Consider the following 24,936-nt stretch of genomic DNA (forward strand, 5'->3'; position numbering starts at 1 on the left):
CGATTCTGCAGCCTGCGTGACCACGTGGCACCTCGGGGGCGGGATCCATGATACAGTGACAGCTCGCCCAGCCAATTGTTGAGAGAGGGGCGGGGGGGAGTGATCACGTGCGACTGGAAGGGACGGCACCGATTTATCAGTGTCGGTTCGTCCGGCCAATGGGCCTGCACAGACCGCAGGTCAATCGGGATGGGCGCGGGCAGGGGCGAGCCTGACTGGACAGGAGGGAAAGGGGCGGGCCAGACTCTGCCCGGGCGTAGCCAACCGGGACGCGGACGCGGACCGCGAGGGGTGGGCTTCCGACAGGGCTGAGCCAATCGGAAGCGGCCGCCCGGCGATAATGGGCGCGGCCTCGCTCTTCTCGACGATGGAGTGAAAGAACAAAAGAAATATTAAAAAAAATCCAGGGCGCTGGCGCTTTTGTAGAAAGAAAATTATTTTTTTTAAAAAGGCGTAAAAAAAAATCAAAAATCTTTATTATTTAATGAGGAACAAATATTTAATGTTAGTCTTGCCCTGTTAACGTTATAACAATGCCGAGTAGTACAGTGTTTACAGACATGGAGCGGGACGACGGCGAGTCTGGGCCTCTCCACATCGCCATGGAGCAGCTCACCGTCTTCGGCCTGGAGGAGCCCCCGCTGTCGTTGCCGCCGCCGCCGCCACCTCCTCCTCCTGCACCGCCGGTGTCCCTGGCTCAGCACCTCCGGAACCTGGAATCAGACGCTTCTTCCTCGCCTCCTCCACCTTCCCCCACCGCCGGGCCTGGACCTGGGCCCGGGCTCGAGCCGCTGGCCGTGCCCGTGCCCGTGCCCGGGCCACCGCTCCTTTGCCAGGGCCCGGTGAGCGGGAGTCAGCAGGGAGCAGTGCCGGCCCCGTGTCCTTGCCCGACCACCGCTCCTGGCGCCGCCGCCGTGGCGGCGGGAGGTGGAGGTGGAGGTGGAGGTGGTGGTGGTCTGCCCCTGGTTTCTTCAGTCCTGGCTCTGTTCGAGGCCGAGCAGATCCAGCTGCAGCAACAGCAACAACCCCGAAAAAAGAGTGTCAACATGACCGAGTGTGTGCCGGTGCCCAGCTCCGAGCATGTCGCCGAGATCGTGGGCAGGCAAGGTGAGTAAAAGAGCAACTCGAGCTCCCTAGGCCAGTTCTTACACTTCTCTCCATCTTTGTGCTTCACTCTATAACCCCTTCTATCCAACGTTTCCTGTTTCCATTCAACGTTTCCTTTATTTTCTCTCCAACATTATCATCGCCCTCACTGCATTTCTCCCTCTTTCCCCATCTTGTTTTGTCTTTTCTCCGCCTACCATGCCTTCGTTCTTTGTTTCCTTGACTCTCCTCTTTCCCCCCCACCCTTGCTTTCTCTTTCCGTGCTCCCTTTTGCAGGTTTCTTTTATTCCGCTTTTTTTCGTTATATGCATGAACGAGGTTAATATTTTAGATTCTCAACAGCCGCACTTTCAAGTGTTTGAACATTCTTTGAGGTGTCCGTATTCTTCAAGTGAGATTCACTCAGGTTTAAATCTCCTACTCTGCATCTTTTTAAAAATAAATAGTACCAGGTTTTTGTTATTTTAAGTCCTTTCTCTGGCCGCACTATTGCTCTGAAAATGGTTCAGATGAACAGCGAAGCAAGCATCCAAAGATAGTGTACGTTTTCTGTATCAATAAATGAGTGGGATGTAATAGAAGTTATGCCAAGGATACAGTGATCATGAAAATATCCCCTGCCAAGTAGGAGTGTAAATATAAATTCCATTGAGTCTCTTTTTGAATTTGAAAATTTTGACTATTCATAAAATTTTGATCAGTAAGGCTGTGTAACCTGCTTCTGTTTGCAGTGATTTGATAAGAAACACACATTTGTAAAATAACAAGGGTTCATACGCCAGTGGGTTTATCCTCAACATCAGAAGAAAATCTGTGACCCCAAACTTTGACTGCAAAGTATCAGATGTCAAGAGCACAATTTTACATTTTTAACTTGGAATCGTTCCCTACATTTGGTGTGTACTTTTTTATTGCTAACCTCTGACTAACAAGTGTTAGTCTTTTACTTGTATTCAACATTCATATTTTGCTTAATAAAGGGCAAGTGACTCAGAAATTACCTGATTTCCTGTATCCTGACAAGTCGCTGTGTCAAGCAATTATTTTCACAATTATAGTTTCTTAGTGTATCTCTACATTTATCAACCGTGTGAACTACATGCAGTGTCTTCAACCCACATGGGACTGATAGGTATAGCTAACAATTTGCATGTCTGCATTGAATCATTGGTGCCTCAATATCTAAAACTCATTATAACCTACTGTTGTCCCTAATTCCAGTACTCCAGAATCTTGATCTTGCCAAACCATCACGATTCGATGTGTGTTGAGTCACAGCACAGAAGCACTGCAGGTCCTGAAAATCTGAAATAAAACAATGATGGAATTCATGCAATTCACCATGTTTTGTTCTTTCAAAAGTAGATTTGCCATTTTAATTGTTGTTTCTTAAAAGAAAAAAAAGCTTATACATCTTGTATTTATAAACAGCAATGAATAAAGTCATTTTATAGTTAGTAGTCCATTGCAACACTGACCATGTATTTCCTCATACGTTGTTGCATTCCCACTCATTCCACTTGTGAATAGAACTAGTCAAATGGATCGATGTGTAACAAGAAAATTTGCAGCTTAAGTTTGTAACAAGGTTCAAAGTTTCCAATTCAATAGAAACTCTTATGCCATAGAATGTGGAAAATGTTTGTCAGAGAAATTAAAAGTTCTTCTAATTTGGTTACAATGTGACTAACTCCCTTACTAGGAGCTCCATCTACATATAAATTGAAGTTTCATGTTTTGAATTAATTGTTCGTGTTGATATAGTGCCTTTCATGACCGTATCTCTCAGGATGCTTTACAGTCAATCACGTACTTTTAATATGTGGCCACCGTTGTATGAAACATGCTGGTCAGTTTACCTGTGCCATGTTTCCATATACAGCAGTATGATAATAACCAGCTAGCCTGTTTTTGTGATGTTGATTGAGAGAGAATTATTGGCCAGGGCACTAGGGATAAGACCTCTGCATGTTTACACACCAATGACATTGGATCATTTGCAGTTATCGGAGAACGCCTCCATTTAACATATCTGAAATATGACAATACCAGTGCAGCACTCCATCAGAACTGCACTGCTGTGTGAACCTTGAATTTTGAGCTCCTGTCCCTGGTATGATATCAGCCATGTTTAAACCCATTATTTGGTTGCTTCATGTCATGTGCAGCAGAGTTGACACAAAAGCCACATTTGTGATGTTACGCTGTGCCAGGAGTACTGGCAAAACAGGTGTTTGAGGGGATCAAGGGGAAAACTTTTCTTCTTGGAGTCATACCTGGTCCAAAGGAGTTCTCATCAGAGGAGAGTCCTATCAGTACCAGGACATCTCTGCAGGATGCTTTGAATAACATCTCTGAACATGTTGACTAGATGATATTACATCTCTGGAACAGATAGGACTTGAGTTTAGGCCTCTGAGGTAGGGATGCTATCACTGCACCCCAATTATTCAGGGTAGTGGCCTTGGCCCAGCCACCTTCAGTTGCTTCATCAATGACATTCCCTCCATCATAATTCCCAAAGTGAGGATGTTTGATTGCAGAAATTGCTGTCAACAGAAACTCAACTGGACTAGCCATTTAAATACTGACTGCATAAGCAGCTCAAAGTCTAGTAATATTGCAGCAAATAACTCTAGCACCTGACTCCACAGAGCCTATTCCCCATCTACAAGGCAATAGTCAGAAGTATAATAAATGGATGAACACTCCAACAGTACAGAAGTTTGACACTAACAAGGATCACAGAAACAAATTGATTGGAAATGCTCAGCAGGTCTGGTTGTGCTTGGCAAGAGAAATCAGAGTTAATGTTTCAGGGCCAGTGACATTTCAGAACTGATGGTAGCTAGAAGGATGGTTTCTACGCAGATCATTGGGTGGAATTTGGGTACAGGGTAAGCAGTAGGTGTGAGTAAACAACAGACCTGGTGTGTGGGGTGGGGAGGAAGGGTGTGAGAGAGGGTACCTCAAGTCTTAAGTTGTTGAACTCCATATTGAGTCCAGAAGGCTGTAAGATTCCCAAGTGAAAATAAGGTACTATACTTCAAAATAGCACCAAGCTTCACTGGAGCACTGCAGCAAACCTGAAACTGGAAGCTCAGGGTCTTTTTTTTTTACAGACAGAATGTAGGTATTCTGCAAAGCCTTGTCTACGCTTTGTTTCCCCAATCTAGAGGAGACCATATTTTGAGCAACAAATGCATAGACTAGATTGAGTGAGTTCACCTAGGATGTGTGTTTGGTCCTTGGACACAGAATAGAGAGAAAGGAAACTGGCAATTGTTACACCTTCGATTTTTCTGGGAATGTGCTATGGGGGATGGGTTGGGGGTCTATTGGGAGGGAAACTGGTGTCTCGGAGAAACAGCCCTTGCAGAAGGCCAAAAGGAAAGGAAGTACAATATGTCTGGTGGCAGATTAAAGGACAAAGCAGCCTGCTTGATTGGCAAAATACCCATTTTTATCCTAGAAAGTGTAAAATATTAATGACTGAACAGATTATAAAGCACTCATACGATGGATATAGAATGCTGGTTGTTGGACAGCAACTTGCTTAATTGGCTGGGAGTTGATATGTCAAGTATCATATAAAGGGGGAAACTGCAGGTGTCTTATTTTCTCGGTTTGAAAATAATTCCGGAAGAAGTAACTATTAATAATTGGACATTTTATGTAAAATAGAAATGGGGAATTGTTAGTATTGATGTGGAAGAAATGTGATTGTTTCCCTATGTGGATAAACTGATTAATAATTTTAATACTGTTAGCTGAGGGTTGTTGCATCAGTTGTAAGTTTGTATTTAGCACATTGGTTTTAATTTGCTTTTAATGTATTATTATTGCCTATCTCTGTGTAGGAACAAATGGGCCTGTTTTCAGGATGGCAGGCTATTACTGTTTGGGGTACCATGGATTAGTGCTAGGTTCACAATTGTTTGTAATCCATATGAATAGTTTGGATATGGGGACCAGTTTGTAATATTTCCAAATTTTTTGACACCCAAATTTGGGTGGGAACCTGAGTTGAGGCTCCAAAGAAACTTGGGTAGGATGGCTACAGTAGTGAATGGTTTCATTTCTTTAAACAAAAACAGATGCAGAATGCTTTTTTAAAGTGAGAGGTTGGGAAATGTGGCTGTCCAAAGGGATCTTGCTGTCCTTGTCAATGAGTCAAAAAAGTTGGAATGCTGATGTAGTAATCAATTGGATACTCATGTTTCGGTCTTCATTGAAGGGGGATTTGAGTATAAACGTAAAGATCTTCGCGGAGAAAGTGAGGACTGCAGATGCTGGAGATCAGAGCTGAAAATGTGTTGCTGGAAAAGCAGAGCAGGTCAGGCAGCATCCAAGGAGCAGGAGAATCAACGTTTCCTGAAGAAGGGCTTATGCCCGAAACGTCGATTCTCCTGCTCCTTGGATGCTGCCTGACCACCTGCGCTTTTCCAGCAACACCTTTTTTCAGCTTGTGATGTTTTACTACATTAAAGGCAGCATGAAGTCCTAAGCTATTGTACACCATACTGGTCCACTCTATATATCAAGAATTGTAAATGGAGTCAAACTATCAAATATTCCACATCTGCCTTCTCTTGCTGCTGTAAAAAAGATAATCAATAGAGCAATTGAAGAAATTTTTCTGAAATGTCTTCGTACTTCTGCAATAATTGCTCTCTGGTAATGCATAAATATCTTTCTTGGTCAGAAAGTTGAAATCCCTGAAAGTTGCCACCCAGGTGGATAGTGCTATTAAGAAGGTATACAGTGTGTTAGGTTTCATTCATTGAGTTCCGGAGCCGCAATATCATGCTGCAACTATACAAAACGCTGGTGCGGCCACACTTGGAATATTGTGTACAGTTCTGGTCTCCATATTTCGGGAAGGATGTGGAAGTATTGGAAAAGATGCAGAGGAGATTTACCAGGATGTTGCCTGGTATGGAGGGAAGGTCTTATGAGGAAAGGCTGAGAGACTTGGGTCTGTTCTCATTGGAAAGAAGAAGGCTAAGGGGGGGATTTGATAGAGACATACAAGATGATCAGAGGATTAGATAGGGTAGACCGTGAAAGTCTTTTTCCTAGGATGATGACGTCAGCTTGTACGAGGGGGCGTAACTACAAACTGAGGGGTGATAGGTTTAAGACAGATGTCAGAGGCAGGTTCTTTATGCAGAGAGTGGTAAGGGTGTGGAATGCCCTGCCTGCCATTGTAGTCAACTCAGCCACATTAGGGAGATTTAAACAATCCTTAGATAAGCACATGGATGATTTTGGGATAGTGTAGGGGGACGAGCTGAGAATAGTTCACAGGTCAGCGCAACATCGAGTGCCGAAGGGCCAGTTCTGCGCTGTATTGTTCTTTGTTCTATGTTCTAGAATGACCTTAGTCACTGAAGGGTTTCACTTCAGTACCCATTGATAACCATTTTAGATGTTTTTCAACACCAAATATGCTGTATAAATACTAGTTGTTTGGCTCTCTGTTGCCATATATTTGTCAAATGTGAATTTGAGGTTGAGGGCATTTGTGGTTGCTCTTTAGCCTCTTGATTGTCCATGTCTGGGCTGAGGTTTGATTTGGAGCAATGGTTGGATGTTTTTAAATTATCAATATGAGCTTTCTGTTTCATTGCTTTTGAGGAATAACAACCCACCCTTGGTAAATTGTATAATTTATTGACTTTGAATTTTTTTTCTTTTTGGACACATTGCTATTATCCTTGTCTACTAGTCCATTTGGAAGGATGAAGTATTTATATGTATCTTCATTTAGCAAACTGTCTCCAGTGGGAGAAGCCAATCATTAAGAGCCTGTCTCTCATGGGAATCTGGCAAATGACATCATTTCAAGTAGCTGCCTTTTAATGCATTGTTTAATGGGAATAATACTGCAGTCAGTAGAGGCATAGGTTATATGCAATAAAGTCTCAACATCATGATGAAGTGCTCTGATAAGAGTTCAACAGCTACAAGATGTCTGATTAGAATTGGGCATTTGCTCCATCGAGTCTACTTTGCCATTCAGTTGTGTTTAATACAATTCTCAACCTCATTCTTTTGCCTTCTCCGCATTACCTTTGATCCCTTTTACAATCAAGACCCTGTCTATCATTTCTTTAAGATAATCCATGACATGGCCTCTACAGCCTTCCATGGTAATGAGTTCTGCAGAGTCACCGCCCTGTGAAGCAGTTCTCCACATCTCCATTTTAAAGTGTCATCCCTTCACTCTGAGGCACTTCTTACTAATGTGCATAACCTCACTTTCCCATAATATATTCCATCTGCTACTTTGTGTACTCTCCTAGCTTATCCGTGTCCTTCTGCAACCTCCCTGTCCATCCACCTAGCTTTCTCTGTGTCATCTGCAGCAATGCCCTTAATTCCTTCATCCAGATCATTAATGTATAACATGAACAGTTGTGGTCCCAACACTAATCACTGCATAACTGTACTAGTCCCTGGCTGCCATCCTGAATAAGACCCCTTTATTCCAACTTTGTCTTGTGCTAATCAGCTAATCATCTATCAGTGCAAGTGCCTTGCCCCTAACAATGGACTCTTACCTTATTTAGCAACCTCAGATGCAGCAAAGACCTTCAGGAAATCCAAGTAGATCGATGACCAGTAGCTCTCCTTTGTCCAACTTGCTCAGATTTGTCAGACGGAGCTCCTCTTGATGACTCGGCCGTATTTTACCAGGCACTTCAAATTCTCCGCATGCTCATCCTATTAATAATGGACCCATCTTGCCAACAACTGAGGTCAACTTAACTGACCTGTAATTTCCATGTTCTGCCTCCCTGTATTTTAATCAGAGGTGTTACATGAGCCATTTTCCATTCTTTGGGACCCCTTTAGGATCATGGTATCCCTACCATGTGGAACCAGGCCATGTTTAGTATAGCTAATGCACCTAACTCTCGCATATTTAGACTGTAGAAGGAAGCCAGAGCACCTAGAGGAAACCCATGCAGATATTGGGAGAATGTGCAAAATCCACAGACATTTTCTCGAGTGTGCAGTCAAACCCAGGTCCCTGGCGCTGAGGCAGCAGTGCTAATCACTGAGCCACCATGATGTTCCTGATTCCAATAATTCCTGAAAGATCACTACCAATGTCTATACAATCTTCTCTGCAATCTCCTTCAAAATCCTGGAGTGTAGTCCATCTGGTTGAGATAATTTATCCACCTTCAGGCCTTTCTGCTTCCCTCATTATCTTAGTGATGGCTGTCACTCTTACATCTGCCCTTTTACTCTCTCTTGAAGCTCTGGTATGCTGCTGGTGTCATCCACCATGAAGACTGATGCAAAGTACCTATTGAGATCATCTACTTCTGAAATCTCGTCTTTGTCCCCCCCACCCTCCCCGCCCCCGTCCATTACTACAGTCTTATTTTCCAGCAGTCCAATGTCCACTCTTGCATCACTTTTATATATCAAAAATAACTCCTTGCAGTCTTTAATATTACTAGCAAGCTTACCCTCATATTTCATCATCTCACTCTCTCTTACTTTTTATAGTCCTCTGGTTTTTAAAGGCTTCCCAATCCTCTGGCTTCCCACTAATCTTCACATTTTATCCTTTTTATTTTGCTTTTCTGCTGTCCCTGACTTGTAAGCCATGGTTGCCTCATCCTTTTGTTAGTATTTGTGAACAGTCTGTTCTAACTGACAAGTAATGTGTTCTTCCTTTTATTCCCAAAAATGTATTGTTATACTTGGTTCCTGATTTCCTGTCTTGGTGCTGATCGTGTTCGGGAAATCTTGGCTTGCAGTATACCTCCCTCAATCAGGTGCCAGAATTACGCTGTTAGTGTTAAAATCCGTTAAAAATCATGCTTGTTGTTTGTTATCCCTTGGTTTAGTAAACTGTTTTGTTCTTTGTTTCTGTACCTGCCCCTCTCAGCAATAGGGAGATTTGCACTACTGCCATTGTGAATATCGGTTGATAGAGGAAATGGAACAAAATGTGGAAAATGTTTGGAACAGTTCAGAGAATGTTTGCATATTTATGCGCGTTAATCTGAATGCACTGTTTCTCATTGAAAGAGTTTATGACTGGAACTTGCAGTTTGTAGCTCTATAAAACTGAATTGTGTTGTGTAGTTCAGTCAGTGTCAGTCAGCAGCATTGACTTTAATGCTACTGTTGCACTTTGCTAAAATGTGTCTACGTATAAAAATTAATAGAATCAAGACTGTGAACATATTTAATAACTGAAGCTTGTCACGCTGATGATATCAGTTTCCAAGTTATTGTTTTTTGAGTCTGCATGCAGCTTGTCTGACTCCTCCAAGCCAGATTCATGCATCTCCTCTGTGCTTACTGGGAAATCGACATAGCTTAACCTGGCAATTAGTGTAAGGATTCTCACTCACATTTCTTCATTCCAGCTTTAACAACTGTACTGTTTGCTGCCTAGACTCTGATCTTGGAATACTTTTTATTTGATCTTTTTATTTTGATATTCCTTCAAGCTCTATCCTTTGACCAATTTTTAAATGTTTCAATTAATGGCCCAGGTTATCCTTTCTCAATAGTGACCAACTCCTACCTCGGAGGATCGCCAATGCTAACTGGTGATCTAGCTTATCCTGAAATCTGTTGTGGTGTTAAAAGTGACCAATAGTTTATTATGTGCAAACTACTGGGGTTCAAAAGTTGCTTCTGTCACTTAGATACTCAATTTTCCTGACAGTTGATCTGATTATTTAATGATCTGTAGGTTGGCACGCTTAAATCTCTCATTAAGTCTATTAACTGAATGAAATATCAACTAAATTGACTTCTTCCTCAATATTGCCTGACTTGTGTTTCTAGTTTTCTAAATGTCCTCGATGTTATTTTTCATCTATACTGTTAAATTTGAATCTATCTAGGAAATAAACAAAAATAATTTTGAATGTGTCAGAATTGTGAATGGGTAAACAGCAGCAGTTCACCATTATTTGAAAGGAACATTAACCAAAGTACTCAACTGCTGTTTTTATAAACTAATCCGTCTACATAGAAAAACAAGTTTTATTCTTTATCAAAACAGTGCTATTTCCTTTTCTATTTTCTATTCCTTAACCCTGTTCCAGGGGTTAGTCAGCTGCTTTGTGATAGTGATGCCAACAGCACAGGTTCAGTTCCCACCCATGCTTTGTCTCTTCACTTGTCACTGGCTAGTCATTGCCAGTTCCCTAGTTGCCCTTGAAGGTGGTATTGAACTGCTGCAGTCCGTAGATATACAATGGCCTTGGGATGGGAATTTCAGGATTTTGAACGAGTGACATTGAAGGAACAGCGATTATATTTCCAAGTCAGAATGGTGAGTGGCCTGGAGGCAAATTTGCAGATGGTGGTCTTCCCATTTACCTGCTGTCCTTGTCCTTCTCGATGTAAGAAGTTCTGGGTTTGAAAGGTGCTGTCTAGGGATCTTTGAAATTCTGCATTGCATCTTCTAGATAGTACACATTTCTGAGTTAGAATTAGGTTTATTGTCACGTATTCCTGTACAAAAAAAATCAGGAGTACAGTGGAACGTGTACAGTGTCACCAACATGGGTGCACAGTGCCTCAGTACAAATCTTGGATATAAAAAAAATACACTATAGTTATACCCAGTACTGTATAAGTTAGGAAATAAGAAATAAAGCTAAAAAGATACAGTACAGTCTTTCTACAGGGGCTTACACATGGTCTGATCACACTACACCCATTCCCAACCAGTAGCCATCTTTGCTCTGGGCCAGCTGGCTACCATCCCCAAGTCACTCCCGACTGACTAGCAAAAAGACAAGGGAGGGGAAAACCTCGAGGGACCAAATAGAAAAGGAATGGATGAGCTCAGAATAAAGCATCCTACTCTGCCATCATATTAAATATGTTGCTACTGAGTATCAGTTGTGGAGGGAGTGGATATTGCAAATGATGTGTCAATCAGTCGGGCTGCTCTGTCCTAGATTGTGCCAAGCTTCTTGAGTTGTGGGTGTTAAGTCAGGACCAGTCATCTCTTTCTCATGAGTGCAATCCTGTGGGACTATGGGGTGACTTTCCTGTACTGCATTGTTTTACATGGTTAGGCATTGTAACTGTTATGACTTTCAGGAAATCTGGTGTTCATAAGTATTGGTTATAATAATTGATCTACAAATTTTAATTTGGCCATTAACATAACAAAATTAGCATAGGGATGGTACAAAAATGTATTGGTTGCAGGATTTATTTTGAGAATGTGTTTAAATTTTGCCATTGTTGCAGAGCTTGATGTGTTTCACTTAACCTCGAGTTTGTAAAAGTAACCACTGAAAGCATCCAACTAATATACTTTAAGAAATTTAACAAAATAAAATCTTTCCTTGCCCAATCTGGCCTACATATGAATGTGGTCCCATCACAGTATGATTCTTAACTTTCTAAAGTTGCCCACTAGGTACTAAGGCCTGAATGATTCAAGTGGCTTCAAGAGATAGGTATTACAATACCAGTGGATTGTTCTAAATCGTTTCACAAGATTTTGTCAAATAGGACGCATGATTAATAAGTTTGCAGATGACATCACCATTGGTGGTGTAGTGGACAATGAAGAAGGTTATCTCAGTACAACAAGACCTTGATCAGATGGTCCAGTGGGCTGAGGGGTAACAGATAAACATTAATTTAGATAAATGTGAGATATTGCATTTTGGTAAGGCAAATTTGGGCAGGACTTGTACATTTAATGGTATGGTCCTGGGACAGTTTGCCAAATGAAGAAACCTAAGGGTGCAAGTGCGTGGTTCCTTGAAGATGAAGTCACAGGTAGACAGGGTGGTGAGGAAGACGTTTGGCATGCTTGCCTTGGTTTGTCAGTGTTTTGTGTAAGGGTTATGATGCCATGTTACAGCTGTACAGGACATTGGTTAGGTCACTTTTAGACACTGCATTCAGTTCTGGTCTCTCTGCCATGGAAGGATGTTGTGAAACTGAAAGGGTTCAGGAAAGATTTACAATGATGTTGCCACAGTTGGAGGATTTTAGTGTTGGACAGAGACCGAATAGGCTAGGACTGTTTTCTCTGGAGCATTGGAGACTGGGGGCAGGGGGGGGGGGGGGTGACCTTTTTATAGAGGTTTATAAAATCATGGAGGCATGGATAGGGTAAATAGACAAGATCTTTTCCCTGGGGTGGGGGAGTCCAAAACTAAAGGGCAAAGGTGGAAGGTGAGAGGGCAAAGATATAAAAGGGACCTAAGGAGCAATGTTTTCACGTAGAGGGTGGTGTGTGTATGGAATGAGCTGCTAAAGAAAGTGGTGGAGGCATGTACCATTATGACATTTAAAAAGCATCTGGATGGGTACATGAATAGGAAGGGTTTGGAAGGATATGAGCCTATGCTGGCAAATGGGACAAGATCAGTTTATAATATCTTGGTGGCATGGATGAGTTGGGCCAAAGGGTCTTTTTCCATGTTGTATAACTCGGACTCTGTGTAGATATCTCTGGCCAGACCAGAATTGTTCTTTGGAAAGTGGTGATTCGCTGCATTCTTGCACCAGTGCAGTTCTCTATGTAGTGTTTTGACGCAGCAACAGTGCCTTTAATAGTATATTTTCAAGATGGTGTATAACTTGGAGGTGAAATTTGCAGCCTTTGTTCCCCAGGTGGTGTTTTTGAACAAGCCATGGTAAGTTGCTAAAGTATATCTTACAGATGGTGTTTCTAGTGGCCACTCTGGTGCAGGAAGTGAACAAGGTGTTTGGTGAAGTGCCAGTCAACAGGCTGATTTGGCCTGGGTAGTGTCAAATTTGTTGGCACTACACCTCTTGAGGCAACTGGACTGTATTCCATCACGCTCCTGATGTGTGCCATGTGAATAGACAGGCACTGGGAAAATGGGGCAAATATATTTTTTCTTAATTCATGACTTCTCTTACCTAGTCTTTGCCATAGTATGTATATGGCTGGTCCAGAGGCTTCATTTAAAGCTGTGGGAGAACTTGTTCAAATCTCAGCACAGTAGCTTGTGGAATTTAAATTGAAACAATGCCTGGAAAAGCTTCATTCTGCAATAATAGTTACTGAGAAGCAATGGTTGAAGTGGAAGAACCCATCTGTTTCACTTGTCCACTTGATGTATAAAAATCTGTGCTTATCTGAGTTGGTGTCTGCAGATTGACAGCAGTGTTGTTGACTATGAAATATCCTCCTAATTGGCTTAGCAGGCCATTCAGTTGAATCAACTGCTACTACGTTGAAAAGAGACAAAACCAACAGACCGGTCCATATTGAGTCAGGAACTGGAAATTGCTGTGGTGAAACTATGCAAAGCAATTCCCCAGCTCGGAAAGCATTGAGGGACTTGGGACTATAAGTTAAATAGTTGTACCACAGATGCTCAAAGCAACTGCCTGTTGGATTGCTGAACATTCACTCTGCATCCTATAAAGTTTATGAAATTGAGTCATAGAGAGATGCAGTGTAGAAACAGACCTTTTGGTCCAAATTGTCCGTGCTGACCAGATATTCTAACCTAACCTAATCCCATTGACCAGTGTTTGGCCCATATCGCTATAAATCCTTCCTATTCATATTACCCATCAAGATGCCTTGTAAATGTTGTAACTGTACCAACCTCCTCCATTTCCTCTGGTAGCTCATTCCACACATGCACCACTCTCTGCATGAAAAAGTTACTTCTTAGTTCCCTTTTAAATCTTTCCCCTCTCACCCCAAACCTCTAGTTTTGGGCTCCCCTACCCTAAGGTGAAGAGACCTAGGTATTCACCCTATTCATGTCCCTCATGATTTTATAAACCTCTATCAGGCGGCACGGTGGCACAGTGGTTATCACTGCTGCCTCATAGCACCAGAGACGTGGGTTCAATTCCCGCCTCAGGCGACTGACTGTGTGGAGTTTGCACATTCTCCCCGTGTCTGCGTGGGTTTCCTCCGGGTGCTCCGGTTTCCTCCCACAGTCCAAAGATGTGCAGGTCGGGTGAATTGGCCGTGCTAAATTGCCCGTAGTGTGAGGTAAGGGGTAGATGCAGGGGTATGGGTGGGTTGCGCTTCGGCGGGACGGTGTGGACTTGTTGGGCCGAAGGGCCTGTTTCCACACTGTAAGTAATCTAATCTAATGTAATCTAATAATGTCACCCCTTAGCCTCTGACCATCTAGGGAAAATAGCCCCAGCCTATTCAGCCTCCCTATAGCTCTCATTCTCCAACCCTAGTAATGTCCTTGTAAATCTTTTCAGAACCTTTTCAAGTTTCACAACATCCTTCCTGTAGAAGGGAGACCAGAATTAAACGCAGCATTCCAAAAGTAGCCGAACCAATGTGCTGTAGAGCCACAACATAACCACCCAACTCCTACGTTCCATGCACTGGCCAATAAAGGCAAGCATACCAAATGCTGCCTTCACTATCCTGTTTACCTGCTACTCCAATGTTTCTTTATTCAGCAGCACTCCCTAATGTCATCCTATTCCTACCTACATCTAAGCAAAATGTTCAGAGGTACAGTATTGTAACTTGGTTGTTACTGCACCACCAATTTTGGTATCATCTGCAAACGTACTATACCTCCTATGTTCACATCCAGTTTCATTATATAAATGACAAAAAGTACTGGGCCCAGCACCAATTTTTGTGGTACACAGCTAGTCACAGGCTTCCAGTCTGAAAAGGAACCCTCCACCACCAACATCTGTCTCCTACTTTTGGGCCAAATGGCTAGTTCTCCTTGTATTCCATGGGATCTAACTTTGCTAATTAGTCTACCATGCAGAACCTTGTCAAATGCCTTACTGAAGTCCATATAGATCACACCCACTGCTCTGCCTTCATCAAATGTGAAGCTTTTAATGGCTTGTGAAATTTTGTTTCCTAGCAAATCAATTCAACTTCTCACCCAATGCTTCCACCTTGCCCCTAAAATAATAATTTTGCTATTCTGAATTTCTATTCTCTCCCTTCATGCTTCAAATCCTACATTCTTGAGCCTCCTTGCTGAAATCACGACTCTAAACAATCCTATTATAAAAGTTTGATTTCTATTTGTAAGTAACAGCAGCAAGCTAGTTAGTTTTTGGAGATACCAGACACTGGATATTTCATTCCATGGCACTATTCGCCACCACCTGCAAGTTCTGTGCCTAATTACACACTGTCCTTATTTGGAACTCTCTTGCCATTCCTTTCACTGGACCTCCATCCATCCCAACTATGGCAGTACTCAGACTTCAGTGGACCATCTCAAATGAATAGTGGCATTAAGGATCTTTTTCATTTTATTGTTTTGAGAATGAGCATGCAGTTACATAAGAACAAGAAGTGGTGATGGGCTGTTTAGCTTCTTGAGTCTGCCATATCTTTCAATAAGGTTATGGCTGATTTACCCCATGCCTCAAATCCTCTTCCATGCCACCTCAAATATGTCAAATGATCTGTTCTCCATAACGCTGAGGTAAAGAATTATTGATATCTCAGTTTTAATGTGTCCATTTTCTGTAACCATGTCTTCTAGTTCAAGGTTTCCCCCCCCCCCCCCCCATAGAAACATCATCTCAACATCTACCCTGTCAAGTCCCCTGCAGATCTTATATGTTTTAATAAGATCAGCCCTCATTACAGTTTAGAATAGTGAATAAAAGCATAATGTGTTACCGATCTAGGTAAGTCAACCCCCAAGTCCCAGGAATCACCCAAACAAACATCCATCTGTGTTTAATTGGGGTTTGAGTTGTTTTTGTTTGGTTGGGATTCTTGTTCTGTGTTTAATTGGGTTTGAGCCCCTGTGAGGAGTACAGTGAGAAAGGGGTTAAAGTCCCCTAGTGGCAAAACTTGAGCCTCTGCTTGTCTTTGTTCTGGGGGGAAGAGAGTGATTTGGACTGCGGCCCCATGTGGTCCGCTGTGAGGGCTTTCTCTTTTTATAGGTGTAGTTTCATTGAGGATGCAAAAAAAAAAAAATTTTTTAAACACAAGCTGGAGTTAAGGTTGTACTAATACTTGGGTTGAAAAAGGAAAGTTTCAATGTAGATTGTGCTTTGCTAAGAGTGTTTGATGTTTAAAAATTTTGGTTTGTTAAATTACTGGTTCAGAAAGTTCTTTTAAGTAACTGTTTTGCCTTGTTTGAACCAGGATCTCAATTCACTGTGTTTTGTGCACTATGTAATGGGGCAGATCTTGTTTTTACGTTGAATTTGTACAACATTGAGCTTCTTAAAATTATTAAACTTGTAACCTTAAAACAAATTGAGTGCCTTGAGCCCCTGATTTGTTTAAAATTCTACAATGTCTGTTTAAAAAGGAACAGTTGGGTCAGTGGTCATGCTTTAGCCAGATGAGAGTATTGTATTATAATATCTGCTGTGTTTTTAATGCAGAGTGTTCACAAAAAGGAGTGCAATTTTGGTTTAAGATTTTCTAGAGAATATTAAACTTGAGGCTGAGCTGTTTCAGTTCTGTTATTATTGTTAAGACTTCGTTGGCCCCCTTCATATTGCAAATTCAAAGAATGCCACCATAATTTCAACTGTTTTATTTAGGAAGCTTCGTTTGGAGAAAATATTTTAAAATATTCAGCATTTGTTTCTCGTGAATATTTGAGATTTAAGTCAGACCTGAAACTTCTAAATCAGACCTGAAACTTCCTCTTCAATTGCTAAAGCACAGGAAACATTTTGTTGTTTTCTTGCTGTCCCAGACTTTTGAAATACTTATCCTGACTGCTTTCACATTAGCCAAGTATCAATTTGTTAACGGAAAATAATTTTTGAATAACCTGAAATGAGTCCCCTGAGGGTTTGATTTTAGGACCATTGATTGTTGTTTATAGTTGAATTGTTTAGGCAGTACAGTCAATGTAGAAGTTTGTGGATTGTATAAAACTTGATAATGTCATAAATAGTGAACAGAGTAATAAACTTCAAGAATTCAAAGAAGGTTGAAATAGGCAGACACTATTTAGTAGAGTCAAATGTGTGACTGTCTTCATACTGATAAACACCTTGGCAAGGAAGGAACGAGAGAGGAAATGCAGAGATACTTTCAGCAGCTAACATCGTTTCTAGAGTTTCTCCATCCACAGGTAACTCGTGCCTTTGGACCACCGCCCACTTCCCCACAATCTGATCCAACAGATTCAATCAGCTCCCCAGTCATGAGCATGAAAAGTGAAGAAACTAACAGTGAAGAGGAGGTCAATACAATTTGTTAGTGGCCTTCCTACGGATATTAAACCATGTGAGCTTTACCTTGCCTTTCGGTCATTTAAGGGATATGAAGGTTTGCCGATCAAGCTAACATCACAGCAGCCAATTGGCTTTGTTACATTTAACAGCAGAGCAGGAGCAGAAGCAGCAAAGAATGCTGCACTCACCCAGCCTGCTGCTGCACACTCAGATGTGCTGGAATCCTCCATCTGAAGAATCTTTGGAAGGATGGAAGTCTCATCAGGTTTGTTAAGTATCTTATCGCCCTTATCCAAGAATTCAGATTTCTCAGTGGAGTGATGCACAAGGGCAGACTAAAGTTTTCAGGTTGGACTTTACTGAAGGAGATTTTGGAGAACTGCCAATTTTCCACTCTAGTTGGAGGGGATAGAGTGGTCAGAAAAGACTGTGGATTTCAGAATTTTACTGGTGAATTTTTTTCCACATGGGAGGATTCTTCAAATTCTAATTACTGTAATGGACTAGTAATTTATGTTATCACTGTATATTGTGTACGAATAACTTGCTTAAATACTGGCTGTCAGAGTCTTATGAAAGTCAGTAATGCCTTCAGTTATCAGTAAATTATACAAGGAGGGAATGAGAATGCATATAGGGTATAAGCAGGTAGGGAAAAAGTTAAGTTCTGAGTTTTTTGTGAAACAAGATTCAGCTGACCATGACTCAGATCAGATAAGAACTTGTACTTAACAATGGGGTGCTGGAAGCAAAGGTAATGGGTTAACAAAGTGGAAAAGTATTCAGTATGTAAGGTCAGTTTAACAAGGTGAAAAGTATTCAATGTGTTACAGCAGATGGCTTAATCTTTACTATTAACAGTCGCTGATTGTAATGGTCACCCAATCAATATGTACGTTGCCTTATCTGGATGCTCCTCCCTGTAAAATTACTATATAATTCTTGGCACAGTGGTTAGCACTGCTGCCTCACAGCGCCAGAGATCTGGGTTCAATTCCCGCCTCAGGCGGCTCTCTGTGTGGAGTTTGCACGTTCTCCCCATGTCTGCGTGGGTTTCCTCCGGGTGCTCCGGTTTCCTCCCACAGTCCAAAGATGTGCAGGTCAGGTGAATTGGCCATGCTAAATTGCCCGTAGTGTTAGGTAAGGGGTAGATGTAGGGGTATGGGTGGGTTGCGCTTCGGCGGGTGCGGTATGGACTTGTTGGGCCGAAGGGCCTGTTTCCACACTGTAAGTAATCTAATCTAAAAAAAATTGCTATTCCAGAGAAGACCGGGAACTCCTGTCTCTGTGCACATGGGTGATTGTGCTCGCTCTTGCTCCAGGGTCTTTTGCTTTGACTCCTCCACTTCCATTTTTGTTATGTAAATGCAAGGTTTTTCTTCCTTTTTAGTGTCTCTCTGGTTTAATCATGTCTACTCATTTATGCTTTCAATTTTATCCTTGTGTCTGGTTCTTTTAATGTATATAAGTGAACCTGGTACATACTCTGTAATTATCTGTGGTTCAATCAGTTTTAAATATCTGCACATTTTGAGTCCTACCTAAATGTGAACAGCTGCAAATCCCTTTGAGTATGCTATTCTAGGTTTGGTTATTAAATCATGGCTTTGTTATTGAGGCAGATGTCAAAATCTTATCAAATGCCACACACCTCTTCCTAGAGCAAAACAAAATTCAAAACACAAATGTAGTAGGTTTGGTCAGTAAGTTTGTAAATGTCCAGAAAATTGTTGTGGAAAGTCATGAATTGGAAAAGCTTGGACTACAAGATGACAGACAAGCTGGGTGGGGAGGGGGGGGGCCTGCCCGAGCATATTCTGGGATCTGGTGACCAGGGCTGTCATTGGGCCCTGTCTGACCGTGTTACAAGACCCAGTTGCAACACCAGTAGTTAGAGCCTGAAGCAGCGGTGGCAGTAGGATGTGATCGGAAGCCTTCGACACTCCAGAGAAAACAGCCCCAGCCTATTCAGCCTCTCCTACAGCTCCAATTCCTCCAACCCTGGCAATACCCTTGTAAATCTTTTCTGAGCCCTTTCTAGTTTCACAACATCCTTCCGATAAGTAGACCAGAACTGCACGCAATATTTCAAAAGTGGCCTAACCAATATCCTGTACAGCCACAACATGACCTCCCTACTCCTGTGCACCATACTCTGACCAATAAAGGAAAGCATACCAGCTTCACTGTCCGATCTCTGCTACCTCAAAGGTTTGTAAACATGGGAGCCATCATAGCATTCAACTGGTATTTTCGATGATCACTTGAAGTGCTGTACAAGGTTGTGCAGGAAAACAGGACTAAAGTAATTGAGGTCACAGCGCTTGAATGGCCTCCTTTCCAAGCTATAAAACTGACTGACTATAAACGGGATGATTCATAAATTACGGCTAAATCTGAATTTTATTTCAAAGAATATGGGGCATCTTATCTTCTAAATAATAGCAAATTACTGCAGCTCTTGGAAATTTGAAATTTAAAAACAGAAATTGTTGGAAATACTCTGCTCAGGTAGTGTTGTGGAATGAAACCGTTCACATTTTGAAGTTATTAGCTTCAAAACTGACAAAAGATGGAAATGCATGGTGTTTGAGTTATGGGGAAAAGAATATGGGCGCCCAAATAGGGTGCAGGGTAGGAGAGATTAATGAATTGTGCCTAATGCAGTATAGTAGGTGAAATATAAAGTAGTACCAATAAATTGCTCTCTCTCTTTCCCCTTAATGAGAAGGGAGGAAGTAAAGAAATAGATTTAGCATGCTGCTTGCATTGTGTTATGAATATTGGGTTCATGTGTTTTTTATATATAACTCATTTAATTTTAGGGATTAAAGTTTAACAGTCAAAAATAAGTGGTTGAATGCACTTAAAGCAACATGGGTCGGGGGAGGGGGGCTGCAAATCACAAAAACCTATAAAATCCTAACAGCAGGTGGCAAGTTTGCTCGCTGAGCTGGAAGGTTTGTTTTCCGGTGTTTTGTCACCAAGCTAGTTAAAATTATCAATGAGCCTCTGGTGAAGCACTGGTGCTATGTCCTGCTTTCTATTTGTGTCTTGGTTCCTTAAGGTGGGTGATATCATTTCCAGTTCTTTTTTCCGAGAGGATGGTAGATGGAGTCCAAATCTGTGTGTGTTGATGGACTTCCAATTAGCATGTCAGACCTCTAGAAATTCATGTGTCTCTCTGTTTAGTCTGTCCTATGTTGGGTGTGTTGTCCCAGTCAAAAGGTCTTTCCTTGTCTGCATAGAACATTACAGCGCAGTACATTACCTTTGGCCCTCAGATTTCACAGGTCAGTGCAACAATCTGAACCCCATTTGTCCTACACTATTCCATTTTCATCCATGTATTTAGCCAATGACCATTTAAATACCCTTTAAAGCTGGCGAGTCCACTACTGTTACAGACTCCTACTACTGAGTAAAGAAACTACCTCTGGTATCTGTCTGATATCTATCACCCTTTATTTTAAAGCTATGTCCCCTCGTGCTAGCCATCACTATCCAAGGAAAAAGGCTCTCACTGTCCACCCTACCTAACCCTCTGATTTATCTTGTATGTCTCAATTAAGTCATCTTTCAACCTTATCACCAACAAAAACAGCCTCAAGTCCCTCAGCAGTCCCTCATAAGACTTTGCCTCCACACCCAACATCGTCCTAGTAAATCTCCTCTGAACTCTTTCCAACGCTTGCACGTCTTCCTGTAATGCAGTGACCAGAACTATACACAGCACTCCAAAGTGTGGCCGCACCAGAGTTTTGTACAGCTGCAGCATGATCTTGTGGCTCTGAAACTCTCTTCCTCTACCAATAAAAGCTAACACACCATATGCCGCCTTAACAGCCCTATCAACCTGGGTTGCAACGTTCGGGGATATATGTACATGAATACTATGATCTCTCTGTTCGTCCACACTACCTAGAATCTTACCATTAGCCCAGTGCTTTTTATTCCTGTTGAATCATCTCTCACTTTTCCACATTTAAACTCCATTGCTCTCCCTCAGCCCAGCTGTGCAGTCTGTGTCTTTGTAACCTGCAACGTTCTTCAGCACTATTCACAACTCCACCAACCTTTAGTGTCATCTGCAAATTTACAAACCCATCCTTTTATGCCCTCCTCTAGGTCATTTATAAAAATGACAAATTTCAATGGCCCCAAAACAGATCCTTGCGCTACATCACTAGTAACTGAACTCTAGGATGAGCATTTCCCAACAGTCAGCACCCTCCTTTCTTTCAGCTAGCCAACGTCTGATCCAAACTGCTGAATCATCCTCAATCCCATACCCCTCTATTTTGTGCAATAGCTCCCATTGCGAACCTTATCAAACAACTTGCTGAAATCAATATACACCACATTGACCGCTTTACCCTCATCCACCTGTTTGGTCACCATCTCAAAGAACACTATTAGATTTGTGAGGCACGACCTACCCATCACAAAACAGTGTTGACTATCTCTAACCACCTTATTCCTACCTAGATGATTTTACATCCTATATCTTATAACGTTTTCCAGCACTTCACCCAGAATCAAAGTAAGGCTCACTGGCCTATAATTACCAGGGTTGTCTCTACTCTCCTCCTCGAACAAGGGGACAACATTTTCTATCCTCCAGTCTTCTGGCGCTGTTCCTCTTGACAATGACGACATAAAGATCAAAACCTTAAAGTCTGCAATCTCCTCCCTGACTTCCCAGAAAATCCTACGATAAATCCCATCCTGCCCAGGGGACTTAGCTCTTTTCACACTTTTTCAGAATTGCAAACACCACCTTGCAAAAGTAGCCTGTATCTCTGTATTCTCCTTGACAACTTGGCTTTTTCCAGTGTGAATACTGACAAAATGTTCATTTAGTGCTTCCTCTGTCGTCTCAGACTCCACGCACAACATCCCATTACTGTCTTTGTCCCTAATCTTCCTCTCGTTCTTTTATTTATGATATACCTATAGAAAGCTTTAAGGGTTTCCTTGATCCGATCTGCCAATGACTTCTCATGCCCACTCCTGGTTCTTCTTCGCGCTCTCTTTAGGTCTTCCCTGGCTAACTTAAGTCTTAAGAGCACAAACTGAGCTTTCACATCGCATCCTAACATAAACCATTATCATCATCTTGATGAGATTCAACTTATTTAGTAAACAACTGCTCCTTCACTCGATCACTTCCTTCCTGCCTGACAGGCACATACTTATCAAGGACACAGTAGCTATTCCTTGAATAAGCTCCAAACTTCAATTGTGTCCATCCCCTGCAATTTCCTTCCCCATCCTATGCATCCTAAATCTTGCCTAATCGCATCATCATTGCCTTTCCCCCAGCAATAATTCTGGCCCTGTGTTCTATTCCTATCCCTTTCCATCACTAAAATAAAAATAACCAAATTTGTGGTCAATATCACCAAAGTACTGGCCTGGCCAAGTTCTTTTCACCGTACCAAATCCAATATGGTCTCCCCCCTTGTTGGCTTGTCGACATACTGTGTCAGGAAACCACCCTGCACACATTGGACAAATACTGACCTATCTAAAGTACTCTAGCTATAGTTTTCCAGTCAATACAGGGGAACCTTGATTATCTGAACATGATGGGTGGGTACTATTTTGTTCAGATAATTGATTGTTTGGTTAATCGATTTAAATGCCTTTTCCTTTGGGGCTCAGTTTTTAAAGTCTGCTCCTTGTTCAGGAGACTGCAACAGCACACAGTGAGTAAGACACTGCCCTAAACACCCCCCCAACCCCAGGCAACCCTGCCCCTATCCAACACCGTGCCCCCACCCACCACCAACACTGCCCTGGACTGGACACCAACAACAAGACTGCTGCAGTTGCCTTTGTGGGGTAAGTCTCCAAATAGCCCACATGCGTGCTCACACAACTTTTTGACAGGTTCCACTTTTGCCCTGTACAATGCAATGTTGGAGAGATTATTGGGGGAAGGAGGGAAGTCCCCAATAACAACTACCCTGTTACACTCGCTCCTATCCAGAATTACTTTTGCTAACCTTTGCTCTACATCTCTGGAACTATTCGGATGCCTGTAGAAAACCCCCAACATGGTGACCTCTCCTTTCCTGTTTCTAACCTCAGCCCGTACTATCTCAATCAACAAGTCCTCAAACGTCTTTTCTGCTACTCTACTACTGTCCTTGACTAGCATTGCCTCACCTTTTTTTTTCCCCTTTTTTTTTAAGCCATCTTCTCTGCTCTTACTGGAACATCGAAATCCCAGAATTTGCAACAAGCTTTCCTGTCCCAGCTCTAGCCATGTCTCCGAAATGGCCACAACATCGAAGTTCCGGGTATCAACCCATGCTGCAAGTTCATCCAGCTTATTTTGGATGTTCCTGGCGTTTTGAAGTAATCTCACTTCAAACCACCTTCCTGCTTGCTTTGAAACTCTTGCAACCTTGAAACCTTATTTCTGAGCTCACTACATGTGCTCTTCTGGACACTGGAACTACAATTGTGGTTCCCCTCTTCCCCCCACCCCCGGCTGAATTAGTTTAACCCCTCCTGAGTAGCATTAGTAAGGTCTCTTTCTCCTTCTCTCTTCTCCTCTCCCCCGCCCAGGGATATTGGTACCCCTCCGAGGTGTAGACCTTCCTCTAGTATGTGTAGGTCCCACCTATTCCAGAATAAGCCCCAATTATCCTTATACCTTCCCCCCCCCCCCCCCCCCCCCCCCCCCACCTTGCACCATCCCTGTGGCCACATGTTCAACTCCCCTCTCCCCATTCCTCACCTCACCAGCACATGGCACAGGCAACAAACTCGAGATGACAACTGTTTGTTCTATCACTAACCTTCCGCCTTAGTTCCCTGAATTTCTGCCTTAAAGCCCCAGCCCTCTTCCTACCAGTGTCGTTAGTACATATGAGGACCATGACTTGGGGCTGTTTTCCCTCCCCCTGAAGGATCCTGAAGTCACACACTCTGTCACCTGGAAGGCAACACATCAGCCAGGAGTCACTGTCATTCCCACAGAACCTCCTGTCTGTCCCCATAACTATGGATTCCCCAATAACTAAAGCTCTACTGCTTCCTGCCTCCCCCTTCTCTTCCCCCCCCCCCCCCCCCCCCCCCCCCCACCACCAACCTTCTAAGCAACCTGTTCCAGAGACCTGTACCCCATGGCTTACCCCTGATAAGTTATTTCTTCCCCCCCCCCCCCCCCCTCAAAAATAGTATCCAAAATGGTGTACTTGTTATTGAGCCAAAGGTGTTCCCTGCACTGCCTGCCAGTTCCTTTTTCGTCCCCAGACAGTAACCTATCTGCCTTTTTCTTGTACCTGAGGCGTGACTACTTCCCTGTAACTCCTCTCAATAACTTCATCCGCTTCCCAAATGATCCAAAGTTGATCCAGCTCCAGTTCCCTAACACAGTTTTCAAGGAGCTGGAGTTGGGTACACGTCCCGCAGATGAAGTTAGCAGGGAAGCTAATGGTACCCCTTACCTCCCATATTCTGCAGGAGGAACATTCCATTGCCCTAACCGCCATCTCCACTGTTCTAAATTCCCAAAGAGACTATTGAAAAATAAAGAATTAAAGAAAAACTAGGTGCCATACCAACCCAGTGCATAGAGCCTTTTTGTTTGGTAGGAGGATGGGTGAGACACACTACCTAAGTAGTGTTTCGGGTAACACAAACACCCAA

General features: G+C 42.5%; 1 protein-coding gene across 1 annotated transcript in view; it reads left to right on the forward strand.

Moving 5' to 3' along the window:
- Positions 1-299: 299 nt before the first annotated feature.
- Positions 300-24,936, forward strand: part of mex3c (mex-3 RNA binding family member C) — a 53,082-nt gene continuing 28,445 nt past the window's right edge. Inside the window, exon 1 of the mRNA XM_072574217.1 lies at positions 300-1,107. Coding sequence (XP_072430318.1) covers positions 534-1,107 — 574 coding nt within the window. The 5' untranslated portion in view covers positions 300-533. The remainder of the gene's footprint in view (positions 1,108-24,936) is intronic.

Source organism: Chiloscyllium punctatum, chromosome 1 (assembly GCF_047496795.1).
Source record: "Chiloscyllium punctatum isolate Juve2018m chromosome 1, sChiPun1.3, whole genome shotgun sequence".
Taxonomy (NCBI): Eukaryota; Metazoa; Chordata; class Chondrichthyes; order Orectolobiformes; family Hemiscylliidae; genus Chiloscyllium; species Chiloscyllium punctatum.